This window comes from Dasypus novemcinctus, chromosome 10, assembly GCF_030445035.2.
Source record: "Dasypus novemcinctus isolate mDasNov1 chromosome 10, mDasNov1.1.hap2, whole genome shotgun sequence".
NCBI classification, from domain to species: domain Eukaryota; kingdom Metazoa; phylum Chordata; class Mammalia; order Cingulata; family Dasypodidae; genus Dasypus; species Dasypus novemcinctus.
In genome coordinates, this window is record NC_080682.1 from 12,203,341 (window position 1) to 12,230,022 (window position 26,682).

Below are 26,682 nucleotides of genomic sequence, written 5' to 3' on the forward strand. Positions count from 1 at the left end.
CTGAGAAAGAAAAAGGAGAGAGGATGCAAATAACTAAAATCAGAAATGTCTTGGGAACATTATTACTGACTCCAAAGAAATAAAAAGGGTTATAAGAGAATATTATATACAACTGTACACCAATACATTAGATAACCTAGACGAAATGGAAATTTTTCTAGAAACACACAAACTACCTACACTGACACAAGAAGAAATAGAAGATCTCAACAAAGCAATAACTAGTAAAGAGATTAAATCAGTAATCAAAAACCTCCTGAAAAAGAAAGGACCAAAGACAGATGATTTGCAGGTGAATTTTACCAAACATTCCAAGAAGAATTAACACCAGTCTCACTTAAACTCTTCCAAAAAACTGAAAAGGAGGGAATACATCTAATTTATTCTATGTGGCCAACATCACCCCAATACCAAAGTCAGTTAAGATACCACAAGAAAAGAAAATTACAGACCAAAATCCCTTCTGAATATAAATGCAAAAACCTCAACAAAATGCTAGCAAACCAAATCCAACAGCACATTAAAAGAATCATACACCATGATCAAGTGGTTTTCATTCCTGGTATCCAAGGGTGGTTCAACATAAAAACATCAGTTAATGTAACACCCTACATTAATAAACCAAAGGGGGAAAAACACTTGATCTTCTCAATTGATGCAGAAAAGGTGTTTGAAAAATTCAGCACACTTTTTGAGAAAAACACTTAGAAAATTAGTAATAGAAGGAAACTTCTTCAACACAATAAAGGGCATATATGAAAAACCCAGAGTTGACATCATACTCAATGGTGAAGGACTTAAAGAATTTCCCCTAAGATCAGGAACAAAATAAGGGTGTCCACCATCACCACTGTTATTCAACAATGTACTGGAAGTTCTAGCCAGAATAATTAGGAAAGAAAGAGAAATAAAATGCAACCCATTTGAAAAGGAAGAAGTAAAACTTTCCCTATGTGTAGATGACATGATCTTATATACAGAAAATCCTGAAAATTCCACAGCAAAGCTACTAGAGCTAAAAAATGAATCCAGCAATGTGGCAGGATACAAGAACAACATGCAAAAATCAGTTGTGTTTCTATACATTAGTAATAAACAATCTGAAGAGGAAATCAAGAAAAAATTTCCATTTACAATGTAACCAAAAGAATCAAATATCTAAGAACAAATTTAACCAAGAACGTAAAGGACTTATACATGAAAACTATAAAACATTGCTGAAAGACATCAAAGAAGACCTAAATAAATGGAAGGAATTCTGTATTCATGGGTTGGAAGATTAAATATTGTTAAGATTTCAATTCTACCCAAAACAGAATCAAAGCAATACCAATAAAAATGCCAACAGCCTTCTTTGCAGAAATGGAAAAGCAAATCACCAAATGTGTATGGAAGGTTATGGGACCTAGAATAGCCAAAACTATCTAGAGGAAGAAGAGCAAAGTTGGAGGACTCACACCCCCAATTTAAAAACCTACCTTGATAATCACCGGACATTGTAAATCCTCACAGGGCCTACATGATGGAATAGAGGAGAGTATGGGCCATGATGTGAACCAATGTATATGAGGTGCAGAGGTGCCCAAAGATGTACTTACCAAATCCAATGGATGTGTCATGATGATGGGAACGGGTGTTGTTGGGGGGGGGGGAGAGGGGCGGTGGGGGGGGTGGGGTTGAATGGGACCTCACATATATATTTTTAATGTAATATTATTACAAAGTCAATAAAAAATAAAAAAATTAAAAAAAAAAAAAAAAAAAAAAAAAAAACCTACCTTGAAGCTAGAGTAATCAAAACAGCATGATACTAGCACAAGGACAGACATATAGACCAAAGGAATTGAGTTGAAAGTTCAGAAATAGACCCTTGTGTATGACCAATTGATTTTCATTTTTTTGCCAATTGACATTTTTGGTTTTTTTTTTTTTGTATTTATTTTTTTAATGTTACATTAAAAAAATATGAGGTCCCCGTATACCCCTCACCCCCCTCACCACACTCCTTCCCCCATAACAACAACCTCCTCAATAGTCATGAGACGTTCATTGCATTTGGTGAATACATCTCTGAGCCCCACTGCACCTCATGGTCAATGGTCCACATCATAGCCCACACTCTCCCACAGTCCACCCAGTGGGCCATGGGAGGATATACAATGTCCAGTAACTGTCCCTGCAGCACCACCCAGGACAACTTCAGGTCCCAAAAACGCCCCCACATTATATCACTTCCTCCTACTCCCTACCCCTGGCAGCCACCATGGCCACTTTCTCTACACCAGTGCCACATTTTCTTCTATTACTAATCACAATAGCTCATAAATAGAATATCAGTAAGTTCACTCTAATCCATACTCTATTCCTCCATCCTGTGGACCCTGGAATGGTTGTGTCCACTCCACATCTATATCAAGAGGGGGGTTAGATTCCACATGGAGGCTGGATGCAATTCTCCTGCTTTCAGTTGTAGGCACTCTTGGCTCCCTGGTGTGGTGGTTGACCTTCTTCACCTCCATGTTAGCTGAGTGGGGTGAGTCCAATAAACCAGAGTGTAGGAGTTGCAAGTCTGTTGTGGCTCAGGGCCTGGCTATCACATGGTCAGTCCAGAGATTCAGGTCCCCTGGGTATACACTAAACCCCAGGGCCACTTGGTTGGGATCTTTATTTGTGATGCTTGAGTATGTTGTCAAGTGACTTCTTCAAAGAGGTCTATGCATGCTAAACTTTCTGAATCCTTGAATATCTGTAAATGTTTTTATATTATCCTCTCACTTAAATGCTAGGTTGGCATAAGCCTCTTATGAATCCTTGATCAGGGCAGGTAGCTGGCAAGGGGGTGCCCAGCCAGGTACCAGGGGAGCTGCAGGCCATGGGGTGAATGAACATGACAGAGGCCGAGGAGGGGGTCCACCTGGGCACTGGGGGAGGAGTGGTGAGCCAAGAGGTGCGGAGGGGCCTAGTCTGATGCCGGTGGCCTGAAAGGGAGGCCTGGTTGATTTTTTGCATTTTTTCCTACTTTTTTCCTGTTGTCTTCTGGGTACCTGAAGAGTGGTGGGGCTGCAGGGTGACAGGCTGTGTCCCTCCCTCTCCCCTTTCCTGGGGTGGTGGATCCCTGGAGCCGGCCCAGAGTCCTTAGAATTCAAAGGTGTCTTTAGTGTGGGGAGGGTGCCGGCTGCAGCTGCTGGTTTTAGGAGCCTAGGCAGATGCTGGTGGCCTGAGACAGAGACCTGGTTATTTTTCTCTTTTTTTCTTTCTTTTCTTCTCTTCCGTTTCTCTCTTTTTTTTTTTCCTTTTAATTTTTCAGTTAAACACAGGCAATCTAACAATTTAGAATAGGTGGAACCAAGGGTCAAAGAAGAGCCTTACCACAAAGCCAAATTTTGGGAAAGAAACTGTCCAACAGAGTAAACCCATCAAGATAAACAGATGCCTAGACAAGCTAGACATGGTTTAAAAATTACAAGCTATACTAAGATATTGGAAGATATTCCCTCGTCAAAGGAACAAACTAAAAAACCAACAGAGATGCAGAATTTGGGACAACTTACCAAAGATGTCCACACAATCTCCTAAACCAGTTCAAGAAGATGAAAGAAGAGAGAAAGGATATTAAAAAGACACTGGGTGGACGTATAGAAGAAAATGTAAATATAGATTAAAAAAATAGCGTCTTATGGTAACAAAAGGCACAATAGAATAAATTTAACATACACTTTGAATCACAAGAGGCGAACTGAACAGGCAGAGTACAAATTGGTGAATTTGGATGTCAAAATTGCACAGATAGAAGAACATATAGAGAAAAAATGGTAAAAATTGAGTAGGGCCTGAGGGAATTGAATGACAGCATCAACCATGCAAAAATAAGCATTATGGGTGTCCCAGAAGGAAAAGGGAAGGGAAAAGGGACAGAAGTAGTGTTTGGGGAAATAATGGCTGAAATTTTCCCAACTCTTATGAGGGACATGGATGTACATGTCCAGGAGGTGCAGCGTACTCCAAACAAAATAAATCCTAACAGATCTACTGTGAGACACATGCAATCAGACTGTCAAACGCCAAAGTTAAAAAGAGAATCCTGAAAGCAGGAAGAGTAAAGAGATATATCACAGCAAACGAATGTTCAGTAAGATTAACTGCTGATTTCTCATCTGAATCCATGGAAGTGAGAAGGCAGGGGTATGATATAGTTAAGGTACTGAAAGGAAAGAACAGTCAGCCAAGAATTATGTATCCAGCAAAATTGTTCTTCAAAAATGAGGGAAAGGGAACAACCAGCAAGATGGCAACAGAGTAAAGAGCTCCTAGAGTCAGCTCATGCTACAGGGCAGTTAGTAATCACCCAGAGCTATCTAAAGCACCTGTTTGGGGATCCAGGAGACCAAAAGAGCATCCTGCAACATCCTTGAAAGAAGAGAAGAAGGAGACTACCTATCTGCGGCGATCTGTAGGTAGAGCACTCCACTCCCTGGAGGCTGGTGTCCATCCTCCACTGGAGGCACAAGTTGCCACACAGTCACCACAGTCACACTCTCCACACTCACCACATGGGCCAGCTCGCCTTCACCAGGAGACCCTGGGTATCAAACCCTGGACCTTCTGTAGAGTAGACAGGAGCCCAATTGGTTGAGCCACAACTGCCTCCCAATCATAAATATTTATGCAGGGTATCCCAAAATGCATGAGCCAAACACTTGCAAAGGTGAGGGAAGAAACAAACATGTCTGCAATCATAGTGGGGCACTTCAGTACACCACTTAGCAATAGACAGAACATCTAGACAGATGATTAAGAAAGAAATAACCTTGAATAATACATTAAAAGAACTAGACCTAACAGACATATACAGAACACTGCTCCCAAGAACACCACTATATACATTCTTCTCAAGAGCTCATGAATCATTCTCCAGGATAGACACGTTAGGCCATAAAACATGTCTCAATGAATTTAGAAAGATTGGAATTATACAAACACTTCCTCTGGCCACAGTGGAGTGAAGATGGAAATCATTTATGGGCTGAGAAGTGGAAAATTCACAACTACATGGAAGTTAAATAACATACTCTTAAGCAATCAGTGGATCAAAGACATAATTGCAGAGAAATCAGTAAATATCTCTAGGCAAAAGAAAACTAGACCACAATATATCAAATCTTATGGTATACAGCAAAGGACGTGCTGTGAAGGAAATTTATACCCCTAAATGCCTATATTAAAGAAAAGAAAGAGATAAAAATTAACAATAAAACTTCACATCAGGAAGAACTAGAAAAGGAACAGCACACTAATCCCAAGGCAAGCAGAAAGAAAGAATAATAAAGATTACAGCATAAGTAAATAAAATGGAGAATAAAAACAACAGTACTAGCAAAATCAAGAGATGCTGTTTTGAGAAGATTCAGAAAATTGACAAACCCTTAGCAAGACTAACAAAAGAAAAACAGAAGATACAAATAAATAAACTCAGAAATGAGAGAAGGGACATTATCACTGATCCCACAGAAATCAAAAGGATAATAAGAGGATACTATGAAAAATTATATGCAACAAGTTAGAAAACTGGTGAAATGGACAAATTACTAGAAATGCACAAAAAACCTGCACTGACTCTATAGAAATAGAAGACCTCAATAGACCAATCACAAGTAAAGATTCTGAATCAGTCACCATTAACCTCCCAAGAAAGAAAATCCCAGGACCAGATGGCTTCACAGGTGAATTCTACCAAGCATTTCAAAAGAATTAATACCAATCCTACTCAAACCCTTCCCAAAACTGAAGAGGAGAGAACATTACTGAACTCATTCTATGACACCAACGTCACCCTAATACCAAAGGCACATAAAGATGCTAGGAGAAAAGAGAGTTACAGGCCAATGTCTCTAATAAAGTAAGATGCAAAAATCCTCTAGAAATTACTTGCAAATCAAGTCCAACAATACAATAAATGATCAGACACCATGTTCAAATGGATTTTATCCCAGGTATGCAAGGATGGTTTAACATAAGGAAACCAATTAATGTAATACACCACATTAACAAATCTAAGAAGAAAAATTACATGATCATCTCTATGGACACAAAAAAGCATTAGACAAAATCCAGCATCCTTTCTTGGTAAAAACACTTTGAAAGATAGGAATAGAAGGAAACTTCCTTAAAATGACAAAAGGCGTAAATGAAAAACGCACAGCTAACAACATACTCAATGGAGAAAGACTGAAATCTTTCTAAGATCCAGAACAGGACAAAGGTGGTCATTGTCACCTCTCTTATTCAACATTGTGTTAGAACTTCTTGCTAGAGAGTTAGGTTTTTCTTAAAAAGAAATAAAAGGCATCCAGCATATATAAAGTAAACCTACAAGTCAGTGATAAAAAGACAAATAACCCAATTTAAATATGGGCAAAAACTTGAACAGACATTTTTCTAAAGAGGAAATAGCAGTGGCTAAAAAGCACGTGAAAAGATGCTAAACATCACTAGCTCTTTGGGAAATGCAAATGAAACCCACAATGAGATACTTCTTCACACCCTAGAAGAGCTACTATTAAAAAAACCCCAAAACTAAAAGTATTAGAGAGGATGTGGAGAAATAGGAGTAGTCATTCACTAGTGGTGGGAATGTGAAATGTTACAGCCACTGTGGCAGACAGTTGGCAGTTTCTCAGAATGTTAAGTATAGAGTTATCACATGACCCCAACAACCCAACTTTTCCGTATATTCCCAGGAGATTTGAAAGCAGGGACTCACACAGATATTTGCATTTGCACATTGATATGCATAGTATTATTATTCACATTGCCAAAGATGGAAGCAACCCAGAAATCACTGATGAATGGATTTTAAAAATGTGTATACACAGAATGGAATATTATTCAGACATAAAAAGGAACAAAGTTCTGGTACGTGAAGCAACATGGATGAACCTCGAAGATGTCATGTTGAGTGAAATAAGCCACATACAAAAGCACAACTGTTGTGTGACCTCACTGATATGTAATAATTAGTATAAACAAATCATAGAGTGAGGGACTAGAATAGAGGTTACCAAGGGCCAGGTTGGGGATAGGGAATGTTGAGCTCATTCTTAATTAGTGCAGAGTTTCTGTTTGAGTTGATGGAAATGTTTTGGTAATGTATAATGGTGATAGTAACATAGCATTGTGAATGAAGTTAACACCACTGAATTATAATATATATCTGAATGTGATTTAAAAAGGATATTTTAGGTGGTATGTATTTTGTCAGAACAAAAATTTAAAACAAAACCAAAATCAACAATAAGACTATATCATATTTATTAATTTTTCCTCAGTGGAAACTAATGTGAACTGTAAATTATACTTAATAGACCAATTATAATAATAATCTCATATAAATTGTAACAAAAGTAGCTCACTAATGCAAAATATAAAATATGGGGACAGGGTAATGGAAACTCTGTTTTCTGCATGATCTTTCCGTAAACCTACAAATTCTTTAATTTAAAAAAGAAAAAAAGAAACATTTCAAATCAACAAAGTAAACTTCCATTTTAGAAACAGAAAAAAGAGTAAAAAACTAAACCAAAAGCAAAGAGAAGGGAGGAAATAATATTAGAGTGGAAATAAGTAAAATAGAGAATAGAAAAACAGTAGAGATTAATGAAACCAAAAGTGAGTTCTTTGAAAAGTCAAAAAATGGACAAACCTTTAGCTAGTCTGACTAGGAAAAGAAGAGAAAAGATGCCTCAGATTCCTAAAATTGTCAAGAGCTAAGCTGAGCTGGAGAGAGTTGAGCTGCCAGATATCAGCATGGTCGTGTGTGATACATACTGTGATAGTATAAGCAGGAGTGCTCCATTTTCCTCTTGGATGTGCCTGAGAAGAGGGTCAGGGGGAACCATGCTGATGTGGGGATTGTCTCTCTGCTGAGGGAATGTCTAAGAAGAGGCTCCTGCTGTTTTGTGAACCCAGGTAATGAGGAGAAGACAGGAAGGGGCTAGGAGTAGAGCACTGTGTCAAATAGGGGGAGGTCTTGGCAGAGATGCCTGGGAAATGCCTAATGGGGGAGTCCCTTGGCTCCAAGTGGAGATAATCAGGCCATGAACACTGATATGTGTAAGAGCACGGCTGGACAGGGGGGCCTATATTTTTTACTGCAACTCCTTTCAGAGACTACTGCGGTGCACTGGCTGGGCACCCACCTGGTGTTAGTATAGCACTTTTCCCCTGAGAGGCCTAGAGGCCTGCCAGGTAAATCCTTGTAATTACCTGTTACTGGGGCTGAGGATCTCACATAAGATTTTGACCTGGAGCGGCACTCCCCAAAAATCAGGAATGAAAGAATGGACATCACTCTCAACCTTACAAAAATGGAAGAATTATAATGCAATAGTATGAACAACTCTATGGTCATTAAACCACACAACTTTGATGAAATGGACAAATTCTTTGAAATTTTCAAAACTGACACAAGAAGAAGATGAAAATCATAATGGATCTATAGCAACTAAAGACATTGAAATAGTAATTTTTAAGTCTTCCCACACAGAAAATGTCATTAGTCACATAGGAAATGTAAATCAATACCACAATGAGATAGCACTTCAACACATTAGGATATATAGAATCATAAAGACTGACCAAAGCAAGTGTTGATGAGGATAGTGAGAAATTAGAATGCTCACACAATGCTGTTAGGAATGTAATATCATGCAGCCACTTTGGGAAACTATCAATTCTTGAAAATGTTAAACAGAGAGTTACCACATAACCAGTGTTCCATTCCTAGGTATCTAACCAAGAGAAATGAAAGCATACGTCTTGGTTTGCCAGAGCTGCTATGACAAACACCAAAAACTTGGCTCCCACAACAGGAATTTAGTGGCTCACAGTCCTGAGGCTAGAAGTCCATAATCAAGGTATTGGCAGGCTATGCCTTCACCAAATCTGTAGTGTTCTGGTGATGGCCTGCTGGCAGTCACTCTCTGCCTGCATCACATGGCAATCTTTCTCTTCTTGTTTCCTCATGTGGCTGCCCCTTCTGTGTCCTTCCTTTCCTAAGGTCCTCTCTGATTCAATCTGGCCTCATCTTAAGAGGTTTCTTGAAGAACCTATTTACAAACAAGTTCATATCCACAGCACTGGGCTTAGGACTTGAGCATGTCTTTCTTTACGGAAGAACTGATTCAATCCCCAACAGTGTATGTACATACAAAAACTTGCATAGAGATGTTCATAGCAGTAGTATTCATAATAGCCAAAAAGCAGAAACAAGCCAAGGATCTATCAACTGATGAAGAGTTAAACAAAATGTGGTATAGTCATACAGTGGAATATTATTTAGCCATAACAAGGCATGAAGTACTGACACATGCTACAACATGGATAAACTTTGAAAACATGCTAAGTGAAAGAAACTATGATTCCATATTTATGAAATGCCCCAAATAGGCAAATCTATAGAGACAGTAAGCATATTAAGGGTTGCCTAGGGCTGGGAGGAGTTTTAAGAGGACTAGAAGTGACTGCTAATGGGTATAGGTTTCTGTTTAGGGGGATAAAAATATTCTGAGATTAGTCTATGTTGATGATCATACAACACAATGAATTTACTAAAAAGCTTGATTTCTAGACTTTAAATAGGTGAATTGTATGATACGTGAATTATACCTCAATAAAGCTGTCTTTTAAAAAGATACTATATCATGATCATATTAAATATCCTCCAGGAATGCAACATTTGGAGATTGATCAAGGTCATTTACCTCATTAACATAATAAAGGAAAATAGCACAACACTGCTATATAGCTATTTCTGTGTGCATCAAGGTAGGCTAGGTTATGCTGCAGTAACCAACAATCCTAACATTTCAGTGGGTTAAAATAAGAAATGTTTATTTTTCCATCATGTTTACTGCATGTTGGGGAATATAGTTACACAGGGGATCAGGGTCACGGAACTGTCACCTTCTCAAATATTACCAGTTGCATTGCCAGGGAAAGGAAAGCTCTGGAGGTTTCCACATCAGCAATTATATGATCCAGTCCAGAAGTGACCCACATCACCCTCCTTACAACTCAGTGACCAGAACTAGTCACAAGTCTCCACCCCACTAGCAAGTGCCCAGACAGTCCAGAGCTAGAACTATTTGATAAAAAGTACTCACAACAGCAAAATATAATCTAGAGAAGTACATGCACATGCACACCAGATGATGCACATAGAAACAGTCATAGTACCACTATTCACAATAGCAAAGTGTAATGTGTAGTGGGCACAGCACAAAAGTCCACCTTCAGGAAAAAGAATAAATCATATGAGAATACATTTACTATACAGCAATGAAAATGAATGAATCCGTGATACATGCAACAACACAGATAAACCTTGAAAACATAATATTGAGAAAAGAAATCAGATGCAAATCCACTTAAGTAAAGTTTAAAAACAACCAAAAATAAACAGTAATGTTCAGAGATGCATCCCTTCGTGGCAAAACTATGAAGAGAAACAGAAGGGTAATTACCGTAAAGTCAGAACAGCGTTATCGAAAAGGGAAAGAATGTGGAGATTGGTAGGGGATTCTGGGATTCTTGAAATAGTCTATTTCTTGACCTGCGTGATGGTTAAGTAGGTATTTGTTTCTAATTATCTGTTAAGGGCTATGTTTCTGCTTAAGGCATTTTTCTGCATATTTATTTTTCTTTCTTTCGTTTCCTTTTGCGTATTTATTTTACAATAAAAATATTTTTTTAAGGAAAATGAAAAATAAATGAAGAGAGGCAAAGAAATTACAATGAGGAATCATCAGCTAGAAGGATTCCTTTGGGTTAGAAACTGAAATGCAATTCATGGCTTCCAAACATAGACACACGGACACGAATATAGGCGAACTCTCCTCTTTTACAGCCAACAGACTGTGAGGAAGTCTCCGTAGCTGTCGGACAGAGTCTGCGGCTGCAGAGAACTTAACTTGCGCCCACCTTCAGTCCGTCTGACATATCACACCCCCAGACATGCTGACCTGAAGTACCACCTTGTTTCTTTCCATTTCATATACCACCGATGCCTGAGCAAGACCTTCTGGCTTCTAAACTATGCAACTTTGACCACGTTCCTTAAACTTTCTGCAAGTCAGTTGCCTCAACTGTAAGTGGGAGGTGTAATAGTTTCCACATTGTCGAATTGTAGTGAGGATAAAAAAAGATCATGCATGTTTCACAGAGTCCCATAGTTTCAATCATAAAATGTTAGCATTTGTATTGCCACTTTTATTAGCTGTGGGAGACTTTGCAACTCTTCCACAGGATGCACATGATGTATGCCACCTGTATGTTTTAGATATAATCCTCTCAGACTTACTTTAATGAGTCCATTTTGTACTGACCATGGCATTCCTTAAAGCTATGCCAGTGGTTGTGTTCTCAAGCAAGAAAAAATAAATAGCTTGTTCAACAGCAGAAAAGGTTTAGGAAAAAAAGCACGTTCAAGGTCTTCTTGGCCTTGAATCTAGGCAGCTGGTTGTTCGGAATTCAGGTGACAAGAAAGGGTAATGTTGCCTTCAAGCCAGTGTATTTCTGACTTGATACCTGAAATCCAGCAAGAAAGCACCGGGGGGGATGGCAAGATATGTCACACCCCACCCACTCATCCTGCCCCCATTGTCAAGAGTGGAATGGCCCCTCATGTAACTCATATTATCGCTCTACTCACATACCTTCCTAGGTCCACTGTGGCTGATGCGTATCTTGGCTTAACCTGGCCAACTGGTATTGCCCAACAAGCCCCGTGGCTTATGCTGTTTTATCTTCCCTCATGCTCTTTCCTCAGGCTCCCTCCTCTGAAATTTTCTGCATGTTGGAATTTTATCTATCCTTGAGCATTGCTCTGATAAGCTCCTCTGTGTGCCCTTCTCCACTTCCCAATGGCTTCACTCAGAATTTCCATGCCTTCCCTTGGTTTCCATAAAGCACTTTGCTCATAGTTGGGGAGAAGCAGAGGAAGAACAGAGAAGGGCTTGGCCAGTCCTGGGACCCTACTCCCTGAGAAGCTTAATGACTTGATTTGAAATTCATTTTGATTTCTGCGCCCCGCTCCCCCTCCCCCCAATTTTGGCTTAGGAACCCTGGACACTAGATGCGGGGGTGGTGGATGGGCACGTTTTCCTCTTTGCTCTGTCCTCCCTATTGATGCAGGAAACCACTGCCCCTTCTATGTATGGTAATGCTACTAAACTTTCTCCCTTGTAGCAGTTTGATATTATTGATGAATTCCAAAAAGAAATATTGGATTATGTTTGTAAACTGATCTTTTCTGGGCATATGAGATTATTTTGGAGTCATAGGTTTACTTGATTAAGTAATTATGTAAACCTCTTGTGCCAGTAGGTCATTGAGTCCCCACCCACCAAAGGCATGGCAAAGGACAGTATTAAGGGTTCTTAATGTTGGAGTTTTGATGTTAGAGTTTGATGCTGAAGCTGGAGCCCTGGGAAGCAAGGAACCCTGAACCCAGAGAGAAGCAAGACCCTGGAAGGGAGGAACCCAGGAAGCCTGACCCCTCGCAGACGCCAGCAGCCAACTTGCTCCAACACGTGAAAATAGACTTTAGTGAGGAAAGTAACTTATGCTTTACGGCCTGATATCTGTAAGCTCCTACCCCAAATAAATACCCTTTATAAAAACCAACCCTTTTCTGGTATTTTGCCTCAGCAACCCTTTGGCTGGCTAATACATCCCTCAACTGTCCAAAGGGAATCCTTCTTAGTAGGCTTCCTGCCAGCCTGGAGATGAACTCCAGCCAAGCTCAGCACTTTGTTTAGTCATAAATTCATCCATTCATTTATTTAAGGAATATTGGCTGACCCCTGTCTCTATACCTGGTCCTGTGATTTGCTAAGAGAAGGTAAAACTGACACTACCCCACAATCATGGAGCTAACAGTCTAGGGGGAAGCTCACATTAATTCGCCATTCTAGGTTTGTGAAACTACATCGGCCATAAGTGGTGCAGAGGAGAGGAGTGTGGTGCCACCAGAGCCTAGAAAGGGGACTCTTGACCAAATCATTGGCATCAGGAACAAATTCCCCAAGGATAGGATGAATGACCTGAAATATTGAGTCAACTGGGCAAGAGGAGGGCAGCCATTAAAAGTATTAACTATGAAAAATAAGAAAACCCTGAGCAAGTGTGAAGAGCTACAGGAGTAATAAAAATAATGTGGAAATGGAATATACAGCTGAAGGTCGAGCCTGTGCCACCACAGGCTCTGCCTGACAGCTATGGAGACTTCCTCACAGGCCGTCTGCTGAAAAGAGCAGCGTGCACCTAAATTCATGTTGTGAGTCTGCAGCCATGAGCTGGGGTTTCTCCATTTAAATCAGGGAGTGGTGGGGCATATCTAGGTTTCCTTATGGTTCTGAAAATCAGTGATTTATTATTTTTCATTTGTGCCCTAAACTGAGGAGTGGTGCAACCATGACACATATGACAACGGAAACAAGATAATAATAGTTAACATTTATTGAGAGTTTACTATGTGTCAGACACTGGACTAAAAAAAAATTAGAGGGAAGTGGATGTAGCTCAAGCAGTTGAGTACCTGCTTCCCACATACAAAGTCCTGTGTTTGATTCCCAGTACCTCCCAAAAACAAAATAAACAATAAACAGAAAAATGAAAAAACCAACTCAGGGGAGTCAATGTGGCTCAGTGGTTGAGCACCAACTTCCCAAATATGAGTCCTGGATGCAGTCCCCAACCCTGGTACATCAAAAAAATAAATAAAAATAATAAAATTAGAGCTTTTCTTTTAGACATCCCATCAACCCTATAAGAAGGTGCTATTATGAGCCCCCTTTTACAGATTAAAAAACTGGATAATTCTCCTAGTGAGAAAAACCTAGTAAACCCAAAGCAAGCAAGCACGCAAACAAAAAGCCAGTAAACTGGCTCAGACTTGTAGTCCACGTGCTTTCCCTTTACACCATTCTGCTCTTTGGTGGTGGAGGCGGAGCTGCTATAGGATTTCCCCACTGTCCTGTCTGATTTAGGTGAGGACTGATCTTACCCTCCGCGGGAACTTATCAAAACGCCTGCCAGTATGTTCACTGACACCACAGTAAATAAAAGTCGTCTTAGTAAAGGGGTTCCTCAGTGGTTCTTAGCCCTTGCTGCCCCTCGGGCTTACCAGTGGAGTTTTAAATAGTACGGGTGACTGAACCCCATCTTACACCTGCTGAAGCAAAAACCTCCAGAAATTCCAGAGGAGCCTGGGAAATTGTTCTAAAGCTCCTCCAGTGATTTGACTGTACAGATGAGAATGGAAACCTCTGGCCAGGGCTGGGGCTCCTCTCAAATGTAATTTTATTTTTTAATATTGAAAGCATTTATTACCCAATGAATTAGAACATAATCTGCTTTTAAATCTTTTATTTTTAAGGAGGGGTCACAGCACTTCGACTCAAGAGAATATCAAAGACCTAACATTTTTACAGTCTGTGAGCCTTTTATTATTATTGCTTTTTACACCTCATGCTGTGAATTCATAGGGAACAGGTTCCAGGAGCTGAGGTTCTTTTCTACTGGTCTCACAGAGGGTGCTTCTCTGGAGGGAGCAGGCCGGCACTTCAGCTGGACACAGGTATCTTTCTTTTGGCTTCCTTCTTTTTCTGATCATTTTCCTTCACACATTTTAGGAAGCTATCTTGGCTCTTAAAGTGCTTCATATGCTCAACATGTACGTTAATTCTCTTGGCAAGAATCTTGCCCTTGTCCCATTTGTTTACTACGGTACCAACAGAATGCTGGGTAACACTGTAAACTCCTAAATTTTGCCGTGGTAACATTTGTGGGGCATTCCTTTTTGAACAGTGCCCCTTCTCTTGATGTCTATGATATTACCTTTCTTATAGATTCACATATGTGTAGCCATGTTTCCTAAAAGGCTGGAAAACATACTGCGGGCTCCTCTCCCCTTTCCTTTTGCGCTCGTCATTGTGCAAGATGGCGGATCCCCCCCGAAAGAAGTAGAATTTCATTTGAGGCTGTAAATTCTTCCTGACTCACAAGAGAATGAGGGCACAACACGGAATGGCAGGTGAGGAGTTGCATTGTTTTGGTGGGGACCTGCCTCACCTCCCATTAAAAAGGATATTTGCTTATTTCACTCATGGATATTTGTAGAGTCAGAAATTAGAATACATGTTACTAGGGGCAGGGGTGGAGGTTGGGAATGGGGAGTTAATGCTTAATTGGTACACAGTTTCTGTTTGGGTTGATGGCAATGTTTTGGCAATGGATTGTGATAATGGTAACACAACATTGTGACTATAATTAACACCACTGAACTGCATACTTGAAAGTGGTTAAAATAGGAAATTTTAGGTTGTATGTATGTTACCAGAATCAAAATTTTTTTTAAAACCCATGGAACTTATAACACAAAGGGTGAACCCTAATGTAAATTATGAATTATAGTTAATAGTATAATGTAATAATAATATTTCATCAGTTGTAACAAATGTACCACACTAATGAGCGAAGTTGTGTGTATAATCAGGAAGTATTTGGGAACTCTACTTCCTGAATGATTTTTGTGTAAATCTACAGTTACCCTGATAAAAAATTAAAACAAACAAAAAAAAAGATGATTCGCCCCGCTCAGGAAAGTCACTTAGGTCTTAAGTGAAACATGTGAGCTCCAGGTCGAATAAGGTCACATCTGTCTCCTTGTCCTCATTTTCTATCTGGAGCCCGGAAGCAGAAAAACTCCCAATACCTCTGAGGCTCGCCCTGGCCGCCTCGCACCCTAGAACCTTCTTGGGGAGGGGGCCTGGGTGGTTTATTCAATTATCACATGAGCGCTAGGAAGTGACTTGGGTGACTACTTGCCACACGAGCCTTGCTCCTACTGGACTGAGAATCTGACCTCTGCAATATTGTCAATTCCAGCTCATAAGTAACAACTCTGGCAGAGTCATGAGGCCAGCTAGAGAACAGGTGGAGCAGTGGTTTTCCCCAAGGAAATTCTCCACAAGTAGGACCTTTTCAACAATGATTTTAGGTGTCTACATTGTGAAGACGGTTGTGATTCAGGGAGAGAGGGAGCAGACTAGTCTTGCTCAGATTCGTTCACCCTGTGATGGAAACGCGCACGGTGGTGCTGTCAGGTGCAGAGAGGAGGGGTGAGAGCGGGGTCTGATGAGTTTGCTCTCCCGCCTGTGCTTCTGCACCAACAGAGAACAGGGAAATAGCAATCACAAGACTCAGAAGCAAACTGAGGATCCAGGAACATTGGCGGAGGCAACCCTGAACACTCACTTGGAGGGACAAAGGGCAGGGTGGGGGCTGCTCTCCTCTCCTCTGGCCAACTCTGGATGGAGGAGAGGCTGGGGACTGTGACACTGCTGATGGCATAAGCCCTCCGTGAGGAGGCAGGGCTGGAAGCCAGCCTTGCTGACCTGCCACGTGTCAAAGAGGGCTGTGCCAGCCCTGGGTTCAAATAGCCCTGAGCTCTGCAGGCTCCTGAGGCTGAGCTCCAGATCACTCTTCATTTGCCAAAACTGAAAGCTCACGGCACAAGAAACCACCATGAGACTTGGCATTTTGTTCCTGCTGGTCACTCTCGCCCTTTGCTGCTACCAGGGTGAGTATCATTTCTAATGAGTTCTAGTATCAGCCTACAGGTGAGTATCCTTCTCTGGGAATTAGGAAACTTATTTGAGGAGGGTCAGGGTGGGGAGTAGACCAAAATCCAAGCCTTTCCCTGTGCTTAGTGACCCAGCCCGCAAAAGCCCAGGGCTCATTTTATCAATTTCCTGACACCTTTGAGTTTATGCAGCAAAACCACTAGAGTAATTTGGGGGGAGAATTCTTTCACATGCAGCCTCATTCCTTGACTACAGTGTTTAGCAAGCAGTGTGACATTATGGAAAGGTCTGGGCTTGAATCACAGACCTGCCATTTGTCAGTGGTTTGACACTGGGAAAAATAATGAACCTCTCCCTACCTCCTATCACTGTTTCATTTTGGTTTTAATTTTAAAAATTATTTTTTATTTTTTTATTTTTAGAAAAAGTGTTAGATTATACAGATTACATAAATAAAAATATAGGAGATTCCCATATGCTCCACTGCCCCCCCATACTTTCCCACATTAACGTCTTTCATTTGCCTGGTACATTTGCTACAATTGATGAACACATATTGAAGCATTGTTACTAACGGTGGACTGTAGTTTACATTATAGTTATAGCTACTATGTTTTAAAGAATCTTTAGATTACCTAGATTACAGAAATAAAAATAATCCTACATGCCCACTGCCCCCCAAATACCCCCTCCCAGTACTTTCCCACATTAATAACATCTTTCATAAATTTGGTACATTTGCTACAATTGATGAGCACATATTGAAGCATTGTTACTAACCATGGACTATACTTTACATTATAGTTATAGCTACTACCAAAAGTGGTTGGGAGAATGGAGTGAGATTAAGTATGTAGAGTCTAATTGTAGATAGCAAGTAACTATCTGGTAGTTTGAGGTTGCCAGTTTTGTAACTCATAAATTCATAGAGTCATAATATGTTACAGCTGGAAGGATCTTGGAGAGTGTCTAGTGCAAGAATAGCCAGTATTCTATGAATAATGAGTTTTCAAATGGAGTCTGCAAATAAACAGCATTCTTATCTACAACTACTACTTGTATTCTAGGGGTACAAATGTAATAATAATAGAACCAGTACAACTGTTACCACCAAGATTTCTATTTTTCTAGAATTAATCCTAGCCATTCATTCAACTATGTTTGTATGTCATTCCATGCCCTCAGTACTCATGCAAATTCCCTCAAGGCCTTTTCTTTAAACCTTAATTTCTGAATCTTCTCCGTTTTCCTTATGTTGCTCTGATCTTGACTTTCTCCAAATTCTTCCCATAATTTGATGTAGTCTGACCAGAAGTCTGATCAGAATCTGGTAGGGCACTTCCAGAGTGGCAAGGTGGTGGAAGCTGACTAGGGGAACAGAGTATCAAACATGGAAAAGAGTTTGTCCCAATCCCACCACACTTCCCAATGGAGACAAGAATGAGCTCCCACTTCTCACCTTGCATCCTCTTTAATCATCTTCTGTATAGTCACTGCAGAATAAAAGAGCCAATCAAATGTTGTGTACAAGCCTCAAATGCATTTAAACTTTTTTTTTAAAGATTTATTTTATTTATTTATTTCTCTCCCCTTCCCCCCCACCCCAGTTGTCTGTTCTCTGCATCTATTTGCTGCGTCTTCTTTGTCCGCTTCTGTTGTTGTCAACGGCATGGGAATCTGTGTTTCTTTTTGTTGTGTCATCTTGTTGTCTCAGCTTTCCGTGTGTGTGGCACCATTCCTGGGCAGGCTGCACTTTCTTTCGCGCTGGGCGGCTCTCCTTTTGGGGCGCACTCCTTGCGCGTGGGGCTCCCCTACGCAGGGGATGCCCCTGCGTGGCACAGCACTCCTTGCGCGCATCAGCACTGTGCATGGGCCAGCTCCACATGGGTCAAGGAGGCCCGGGGTTTGAACCGCGGACCTCCCATGTGGTAGACGGACGCCCTAACCACTGGGCCAAGTCTGCCGCCGCATTTAAACTTATTAGTGGTTTTTTTTCAAACACTGTCTTCATCCAATGGCATAATCCTAAAGTCTCAAAACATCATCTTTCAACATTTTAATATTTTCACTTGCTCTTTTCCAGATTTACTCTCTCTTCTCTATCTCTGGTAAGATTTTACTCTACCATTCATTTGAAATTTAATTACCCAGACCTGCTCTTTACCACTATCCAAAACAAACAAGGTGTCACTTGATTAGCAAGCGTAGCCAAATTTTCTTCATATCTAGGGAAAGTGAATTGCTTTCTAACAAACTAGAGAAAGCTTTGAAAGTAGTAGGATGTGCTTTAAAGGAAAAAAAAACTATATTAGATATCAGGAAACACAGTTTCTGCTACTAGTTTGCCTTTGTGATCTTGAGCAAAGCATACCTCTAAAGTTTTGTCATCTCACAATTATGGGATTGTATCTTAAAATCCATGTAGGGCCTATATAATTCTAATATTATTGGGGAGTCATTAAAAAATATGGTTTCCCTTACATAAATTGTATTTCTTCTTAATCTACTACAGCCAATGCAGTGGGCTGTCCATCTATTCTTAATGAATTAATAATCCTCCTAATGGGTAATGAAGATGTCTACAAGATTTTACTTGAATCCTATACTCCACCTCTGGAAGTTATTGAGGACAAGACGGAAGTGAAGAAATGTATAGATCAGATCTCCGGCCAGTACAAATGCCGTCTTGTAACCATAGAGGTAATTTCATTCTTTTTGTATGCATGGAGGCTTCTGAGCAGTTTAATAGCCAATAATAAGGCCAGCTTGCTCTTTTGCAGTGGGCACAGGTGATGGACACACATATCTTGCTTCTCTCATCTTGATAATTGATCAATAGCCACAGTGTTGAAGTTATCGGAACACCTGCAGAATTAAATTAAGGCTTCACAGAGCATCCTGGTACAAGTCCTTCCTTCTCAGCTCACCTCCCTGGTTTCCATATTCTGTATAGTGTCCTGAGAAGGGCAACAACCAGGGCCCCGCACAGAGATATTGAAGAGCCAGAGCACAACTGCCCACCTGCCTGTGGCCATTCCTGAAAGCACGTTCCACTTGCCCAGTTGGATGCACGCACCAGTAGAATCTCATCAGGACTCTTAGGAACACTGAACAAGGAAGACAGATGGGAGGGAAGGGAATTAGATCCAGGCCTCTGCTAGAACTGAGGGTGGCAGCCGAACGTTTCTCCAGTTTCAACAGTACCACAGAGCCAAGAGGTACAGCTGCAAATGCTCACAGAAGATGCATCCTCAGTGCTGAGAGGCACATCTGCCATCAGGCAGAAGTCCCACAATATAAGGCTGAGAATCTAAAGCAGTGCTTCCCACAGTACCCTCCTCTACCACGAATATCTCAGCCCTGGGCCCCCCATTGGAAAAGAAATGTAGAGACCACTGACCTGGGACATCAGAGGAAAGAAGTCCTGGGCTTCCATTTCCAACTCCTTACTCCTTCTTCCATTAGGAATCTAAGCCATACTCTTGCGTTACTCTGGGTTTATTTGCCTGACTTTAGAAATGGTTCCTTCTTTGTTGTAATGGTACCAGGTCTATGTCCTAGTTGCTGTTGAATTTCTGTCTTCAGTCCTTCCAGATTGCCTCTTGTTGGCAGAAATTCCATTGACATCTTGACTGCAAATGATTCTGTGTGTTAACATGTTGTCTCTGTGAGTAGTTGACTGATCTCACTTTTTGTTGTTGTTGTTTTAGGAAGAAGTTGTGATGAATTGTGTTGTACCAACTTCATCCGAACTTACCTCTGTCCTTCAATGATCTGCTCTTCACCAAGTAGCACAAGGGTTTCAATGTCTTGCTTCAATAAATTACTTGGCATTGCACTTCTCCACTTGTCTTGTTATTATCCAACAGTCTCAGAACTTGAGTTGAGGGTAGTTTTCATAAAAAAGTGGACACATGGTGTTGTCAACTGAAAATTTCAGAAAACCAACATCCAGTAACCCATGACAGCATGAGATTCAGGGATGGCAAGAGAGAATAATTGGCTGGGAATCACCCTCGGTAACACTACATTTTCCCACTCATCGTCCATGACTAAAAATGATGGTTAAAAGGATAAAAGCAATTAAAATGTGCCTGCAACAATTCTGACTTTGGAGGACATACACAGCCCACCTGGTTGGCTCATCATGTGGTTCAAATCCAGCAGCACTATTAATATTATATCCTCTTAATAAGCACAGCTTCCTACCTTGCCCCTTCTCTGTGGTTTAATTCATAATTCATGTCCTGTGTAAATCATATCCCATATACTCCTCAATCATCTCCAGGGTTGAACTATCAGTTAACTTTTTTTTGTTTACATACTCAGAGAGCTCATCACATCTGTACCACTCATCAACACCATAGCCTAATCCTTCTTCCCTCCACCTCTCCCTTGAACTCTAGAACCATGTACCCAGCTGACAACTCCACAAATCCATTCAAGCACTCCACAGTGATTCAAAAACAATATGTAAAAATCTGATCACATTGTCCACCCCCAAACCTAGTCTTCCTTCCATGAGCCCCACCATTCTTGCTAATCGAACCACCACCTATCAAGTCACCTGATTCAGACAGGGTGGAGATAACACAGGCTCTGTATTAGTTTCTGGTCATTGCTATAACAAATCACAAAAACATAGTGGCTTAAAACTATTTATTTTCATGAAGTTCTGGAGGCCAGAAATCCTCCATCAAGGTGTCAGCAGTTCTGTGCTCCCTCTGAGGGTCTGGGGGGCAATCTGTTCATTGCTTCTTCCAGCATCTGGTGGCTGCTGGCATTCTTTTGCTTGTGGCCCTATTGTCCAATCTATGCCTCTGTAGTCACATTTTTCCCTCTTCCGTCTGTGTGTCAACTGTCTCTCTGCCTCCTTCTTATAAGAATATTTCTGATTGCACAACATGGATAATCCAGGTTGATCTCCCATCTCGAACTTCTTAACTGTAGCTACAAAGTCCTTTTCCTCAGCCTCCGAGATTATACTTCTTATAGTCTGCTGTCCTTATTAATGACAAGGTGAGCCTCCGAAAGTTAAAATGTGACCCTGATATTCTCTTTACTACCCTTCAAATGCCTACAGGGCATGGATCCCCAAACATTTCATGTCAAAAGACTGATTTTTAATCCTAAAAGACCCTCATATGATAATAGGTATAATTGCTTAAGACTTGATGAAAAGATTAGTGTGCAACAGTTATTATGAATTCAACAATGCTTTTTAAATAGATTAGTATTTTTAATCATATCAGGAAATATGTACACTGAAATAGTACCTAAGCATTTTACATATTGAGTCTACACTCTGTGCTTGGTGGAAACAAGAATTAACAGAGCCTTGGCGGACCTCTGAGAAATGTAGATTGCACTAGTTCCCCACCCTGGGCATTACACACAGTGACTTGCACGACCCTGTCTGGTGTGCCCCTCTCACCTCATCTCCCTGCTCTTCCAGGCATTCTTTGTTCCAGACATCACTCCATATGCCACTGGCTTAGGCATTACTTGGATTCACACCCTCGTGTGGGGCATCTGAGGTTTCCCCTGCCTCTGTCCTTTCCTGCCCTAGACAGCTGGGAACCTCATCCACAGAGTCCTTTCACATGTCTTCTCCCTCCTCTGTGAAGCCTTTTCAGACACACACACCCTAAAATAAACCTTTGTACACAGACGGACACTTTACACATACCTACATTTCCTTTGTTATTTTCATTTTGCCCTTCTGTGATATAGGATATATATCACAGGTTTGTGAGAACACATTGTCAGTTAATATGTGTAACACTCGATAAAAATTCGTTATCATTGTCTTTGGTTCTTAAAACTAAGAATTTCCATTTATCAAGCTCCTGTATTTGCCAGGCATCATGCTGGAAGTTTTATATGTCCTGCGTCATTCCATCCTCACTACTTCTCAAGAAGCTAGGTCATCACCCCTATTTAGTATGGGGGTGTTAAATGCGCTAGCTTAGTGCCCGATCCAGGCACTGTTTGGGAATCAACTGAGAAGATTTCCAAAGCGATGATGCCTGGGACCCACTCCAGGAAAATTATATCAATATCTGAGCAAGTAGAAACCAGGCACTCCCCATTTCCTCACCTCCTACTTCTATAGGTTAGCCACTCAGTGCATTGTGGAGGTAGAGCTGAGAGGATCAACAGTTTTCGCTAAGACTAGGAGAAACACCAGCATCATCCTGGCTGTCCACCTTGAGAACTTTCTCTTTGGCCACCTCTCTAGGTCTCCAGGCAAACCATTGCAGAGCATTCATTAGTTTCGCCATTATAAAACTGATTACATTAGAGTTACTTTCAGCATGATTTTCTTTCATGAACTGCTGCTAAAGAGTATGAGGTAGGATCAGGCAAGACTCCACAGAGTGCAGCTATCTGAGAGGCAACAGGAAGTTAAATGCAAAGGTGAAAAGGCCTGCATTTTAGTTCCCACAGGATATCCACCCCTAGAGCTATCAGCACCCCAAAGTCAGACACCTCTAGGTGTCAACTCTCTCCTTCACTCACCACCTGTATTTCTTCTTTATTGCAGATATCACTAATTTTTAAGAAACTCTTGTTCAAAATTGAGGTTTATCAAGTACAGAAGATTTCCTCACGCAGGGTCTCTTGACTTTCTCCCCGGGCCTCTCCCACAATCACTGTGCTGAATTTGTTTCCTGGACAAGGATTATCATCCTCTGCCCAGGCTGTCCCTTCAATGCTCTTCTCCCTACAATCCATTTTACGCTCTGACAAGGCTCTGAAAGCAAAGCTCTGATTTTTGTGATAGGCTTCCTTCAAATAAACCTCCAATGGCTCTCTATTTCCTGTGAGATAAAGCTCCATGTCTCCATCCAAAAATTAAAATACTCAGGCCTTTGTAATAATCAGAGCTTCGCCTTGATTCAAAATTAAAGCTTTCTCTTTACATTTTCTCCTTGCTTTTTCATTATTCCTCCTCTAGCTAACTAACCATGGTTTCTGACTCGTACAGGGTTAGGGCATTGGAAAATAGGAGAGACAGGAGATAGGAAAGTTCTTAATCGACTCGTGCTGTTTTGTGATTAGTTCAGAATATCTGAGCCGAGCAGATGTTTTCTCCCATGGACTATGTTCATGGGTCCTTCATGAAGCCTTCATTCCAGCTCGCCCTTTGTGCTTATTTATTTATTTTATTAGGCCAGTAATAGAGTTTAGTGAGGCAAGGGGGAAAAGAATAGAGCTTGTTGAGAATGGGAGAGAAGGACAGATAAAAGCATGGAAATTTAATGTGGGCCCCTCTAGGCAGAAAGCTCCCTTGGTGCTTTAAAGAAATATTCCAAGAATGACAAAGAGCTCTGGAAAAAGAAAAAGTGTGACAGCTGGAAATTTTAATTCAAGAGTTGGAAGATAAAATTAAAAGAGAAGAAAAATCAGCAGTATATACACAGAGCAAAATTTAAAGACATGAAAAATATGAGATAACAGGGAAGAGCCCTGAGTATCAGTCAGGATATCCAACTAATAGGATTCCCAAATAGGAAGGACACTGTTCGGAGGAAAATCACCAAAGAAATAATACAATTATTAGAAATGACAGGTATGAGATCGAATAGGCCCACCAGTTCCCTCACTAAAAATTTTCATGGAAATAATTTGGAACATCATCTTAAATAAAAGTACTTTTTTTCCAGAAGAAATATTAAGTCATATCCAAGAATGGGAATTAAAAATGACATCTAAATAAGAAGGTAGCAGGCAATGCAGAAAAACTCAAAATTCAGAGGACTTTCAACCTATAATTCTATATAGATATAATTCTTTAGCCAAACAATTATCTTTCAAGCATGAAGATAGAATAGAACAAAAATATCTACAGAAATGAAAACTCTTTAAAAATTTTTATTTTCAATGACTATTTTCTCAGAAATTTACTAGAAGATGTTCTAAACAAAAAAGAGGGAGTACAACAAGAAAGAAAAAGGTATAGCATCCAGTAAACAGTGGATTTAATATAGAAATTAACAAATGCCGAAAGTTCATGACTCAATAAAGAATAGTTCACAATAATTATTTGGTACCCTGTAGATAAATACTAGAAGAAGAGTGAAAGACATTGAAGGAGCATAGGACAAGGTGATATGGATCAGACAGGACAGGGAATTATTTCTTTGCATTACAACCTTTTTTGCACCACTTTCCTTTTCAAAATATGTACTTGTATATACTTACAATGTTAACATTTTGAAAAATCCAGGAGGATGGGAGACATTTAAAAAGGAAGGAGGGGATAGAAGAAAAGGAGCAAAACATCCACAGAGAGATTATTTAGCAGAAACAAATGAAGATGCTGCAAATTATCTCAGGTCAACTCAGAACCTATACCTCAGCCAAAACCTAGGAGCAGCTTGGCCTATTTGTTGAAAGAATTCATCGATTTTCTTAGGGTATTATGTATCATGTTGAATGACATAAGACAGAGAACTGAAGATTCAAGGTGCTTCACTAAGAACAAGTTTTTCATACTTATCAAAGGCTGATAGAAATTCATAGAACCATGTTCTTCTGTGCTGTGCATTCTCCAGGGAGGAAGGCTCTGTGCAGGAGGTGATGGTTGAGTTGGACCATGAAGGACCTAGGAAATGAGGATAGCCTCATGGGGAGGTAGCCTGGGCAAAGACGTGGTTTGAGGCTCAGCCTAACACACTGGAGGGTAAAGACGTCCCGTCTCCTGCCTGCATCTGACCACATGTGAGGCTTAACCAACCATCCACTAAACATGAGACTGACTGGCTCTACTTGTGGGAAACAAAGGCATGTTGTTTCCACGGAAGCAAGTTACTTCCTTGACCACTGAGTCAGGCTGTCCCCTGTGATTATCGGTGTGGATCATAATCATGGCTGGGTAAAGCACACCTGCAGGTGGAACAAGATCATATAGGATGGAACGACCTGAGTAACAGGATTTATAAGTATAGTTACTCATAAATTTTTTTATAATAATAGTTCCAGTAAAGTTTGTTGGTGTTCATCAATCACTAGTTAATATAGAATGAGGTAAGGGTAATAGGTAACTTGATTTTGTGCTGAATGTCACGTATGTTAGGGGTATATATACTAGCCCCTCGACTCAATAAAGTTGTCTGATGAGCTTGAGAAATCAATGCTCTCAGATCCCCTGAACCCAATCTTTCTTTGTCTTTCATTCCTGATACCCTCGCGTCTCTGACTCCGACAATGGTGCCCAATGTGGGCCCGAGGCAATAACTTCAGCAGAGATTCTTCCGCGACAGTATGGGGAATGTGGAAACAGAAAAGCCTTCTTTAAGGTAAGAGCGTCTGTCAGCAGTAACCCGGGTTTGGCATTGCCGTGTGTAAATATATTTTGATATTGTTTCCGCTAGCATCAGGGTATGGGTAATCAACCAGGACGCTTGGAAGAATATTCATAAGTTTTAAAAACGCTTTTACATACGGTTGGCGTCACAGTGAAAACAGAGATTTACTTGAGCTTTTTGCATTAGTTCAGAAACATTGTTACTGGTTTCAGCCACAAGGGAGAAATCTTTTGAATTTGAAGCAATGGAGGCAGGTTATGAAAGCTTTATGCAGAGCATATCAGAAGGGTGAGAATATACCTCTTTCAGTGTGGTCTTTAGGACAACAGATTGCAGCTGCGTTAGATCCCTTGCAGTCTGAGGCAGAGGAGGAAGAGATTAATGTATGTTCTCTGGGAACTCATGATGCTGGTCATCAGAGTGATGAACAAGAGGACATGGAGGAGATAAAGTTGATGAGCTTCAATCTGAGCTAGGAACGAATCCATTTCTAACTAAACAGATGTCAAAATTAAATACATCAACAGCTAATATCTATCCTAATTTGTGTAACCCTGCCCCCTCTGCACCTCCGGAGCCTAGGGTTCCTACTCCTGGAATCTTTCCAGTATTATCAAATGAGGAACCTTATATTAAGGGTGTTTTTGTTCCTAATCCGGTTCCAGTAACTCCGTTAATGAGGTACTTATTACAAGGATCGCGTCAAGGTGATCCTGATGCTATGC

General features: G+C 40.6%; 1 protein-coding gene across 2 annotated transcripts; it reads left to right on the plus strand.

Annotated features, from left to right (window-relative positions):
• Positions 1-1,684: 1,684 nt before the first annotated feature.
• On the plus strand, positions 1,685-25,802 carry LOC101422337 (secretoglobin family 1D member 2-like). Of its 2 annotated transcripts, XM_071217978.1 has the most exons (4): positions 1,685-14,635; positions 14,907-15,091; positions 19,156-19,343; positions 20,354-25,802. In XM_071217978.1, the coding sequence occupies exons 2-4, from the start codon at positions 15,067-15,069 to the stop codon at positions 20,414-20,416; spliced, it is 276 nt and encodes a 91-aa protein (XP_071074079.1). In that variant the 5' UTR covers positions 1,685-14,635; positions 14,907-15,066; the 3' UTR covers positions 20,417-25,802. The 2 variants fall into 2 exon arrangements, with proteins under 2 accessions (XP_071074079.1, XP_071074078.1); XM_071217977.1 differs by lacking the exons at positions 1,685-14,635; positions 14,907-15,091 and adding an exon at positions 15,104-16,639.
• Positions 25,803-26,682: the final 880 nt, after the last annotated feature.

Coding starts and splice junctions, on each gene's coding strand:
- LOC101422337 (XM_071217977.1), top strand. CDS start 16,585: ATGAGACTTGGCATTTTGTTCCTGCTGGTCACTCTCGCCCTTTGCTGC. Junction 16,640..19,155: donor CGCCCTTTGCTGCTACCAGG/GTGAGTATCATT, acceptor AATCTACTACAG/CCAATGCAGTGGGCTGTCCA. Junction 19,344..20,353: donor GCCGTCTTGTAACCATAGAG/GTAATTTCATTC, acceptor TTGTTGTTTTAG/GAAGAAGTTGTGATGAATTG.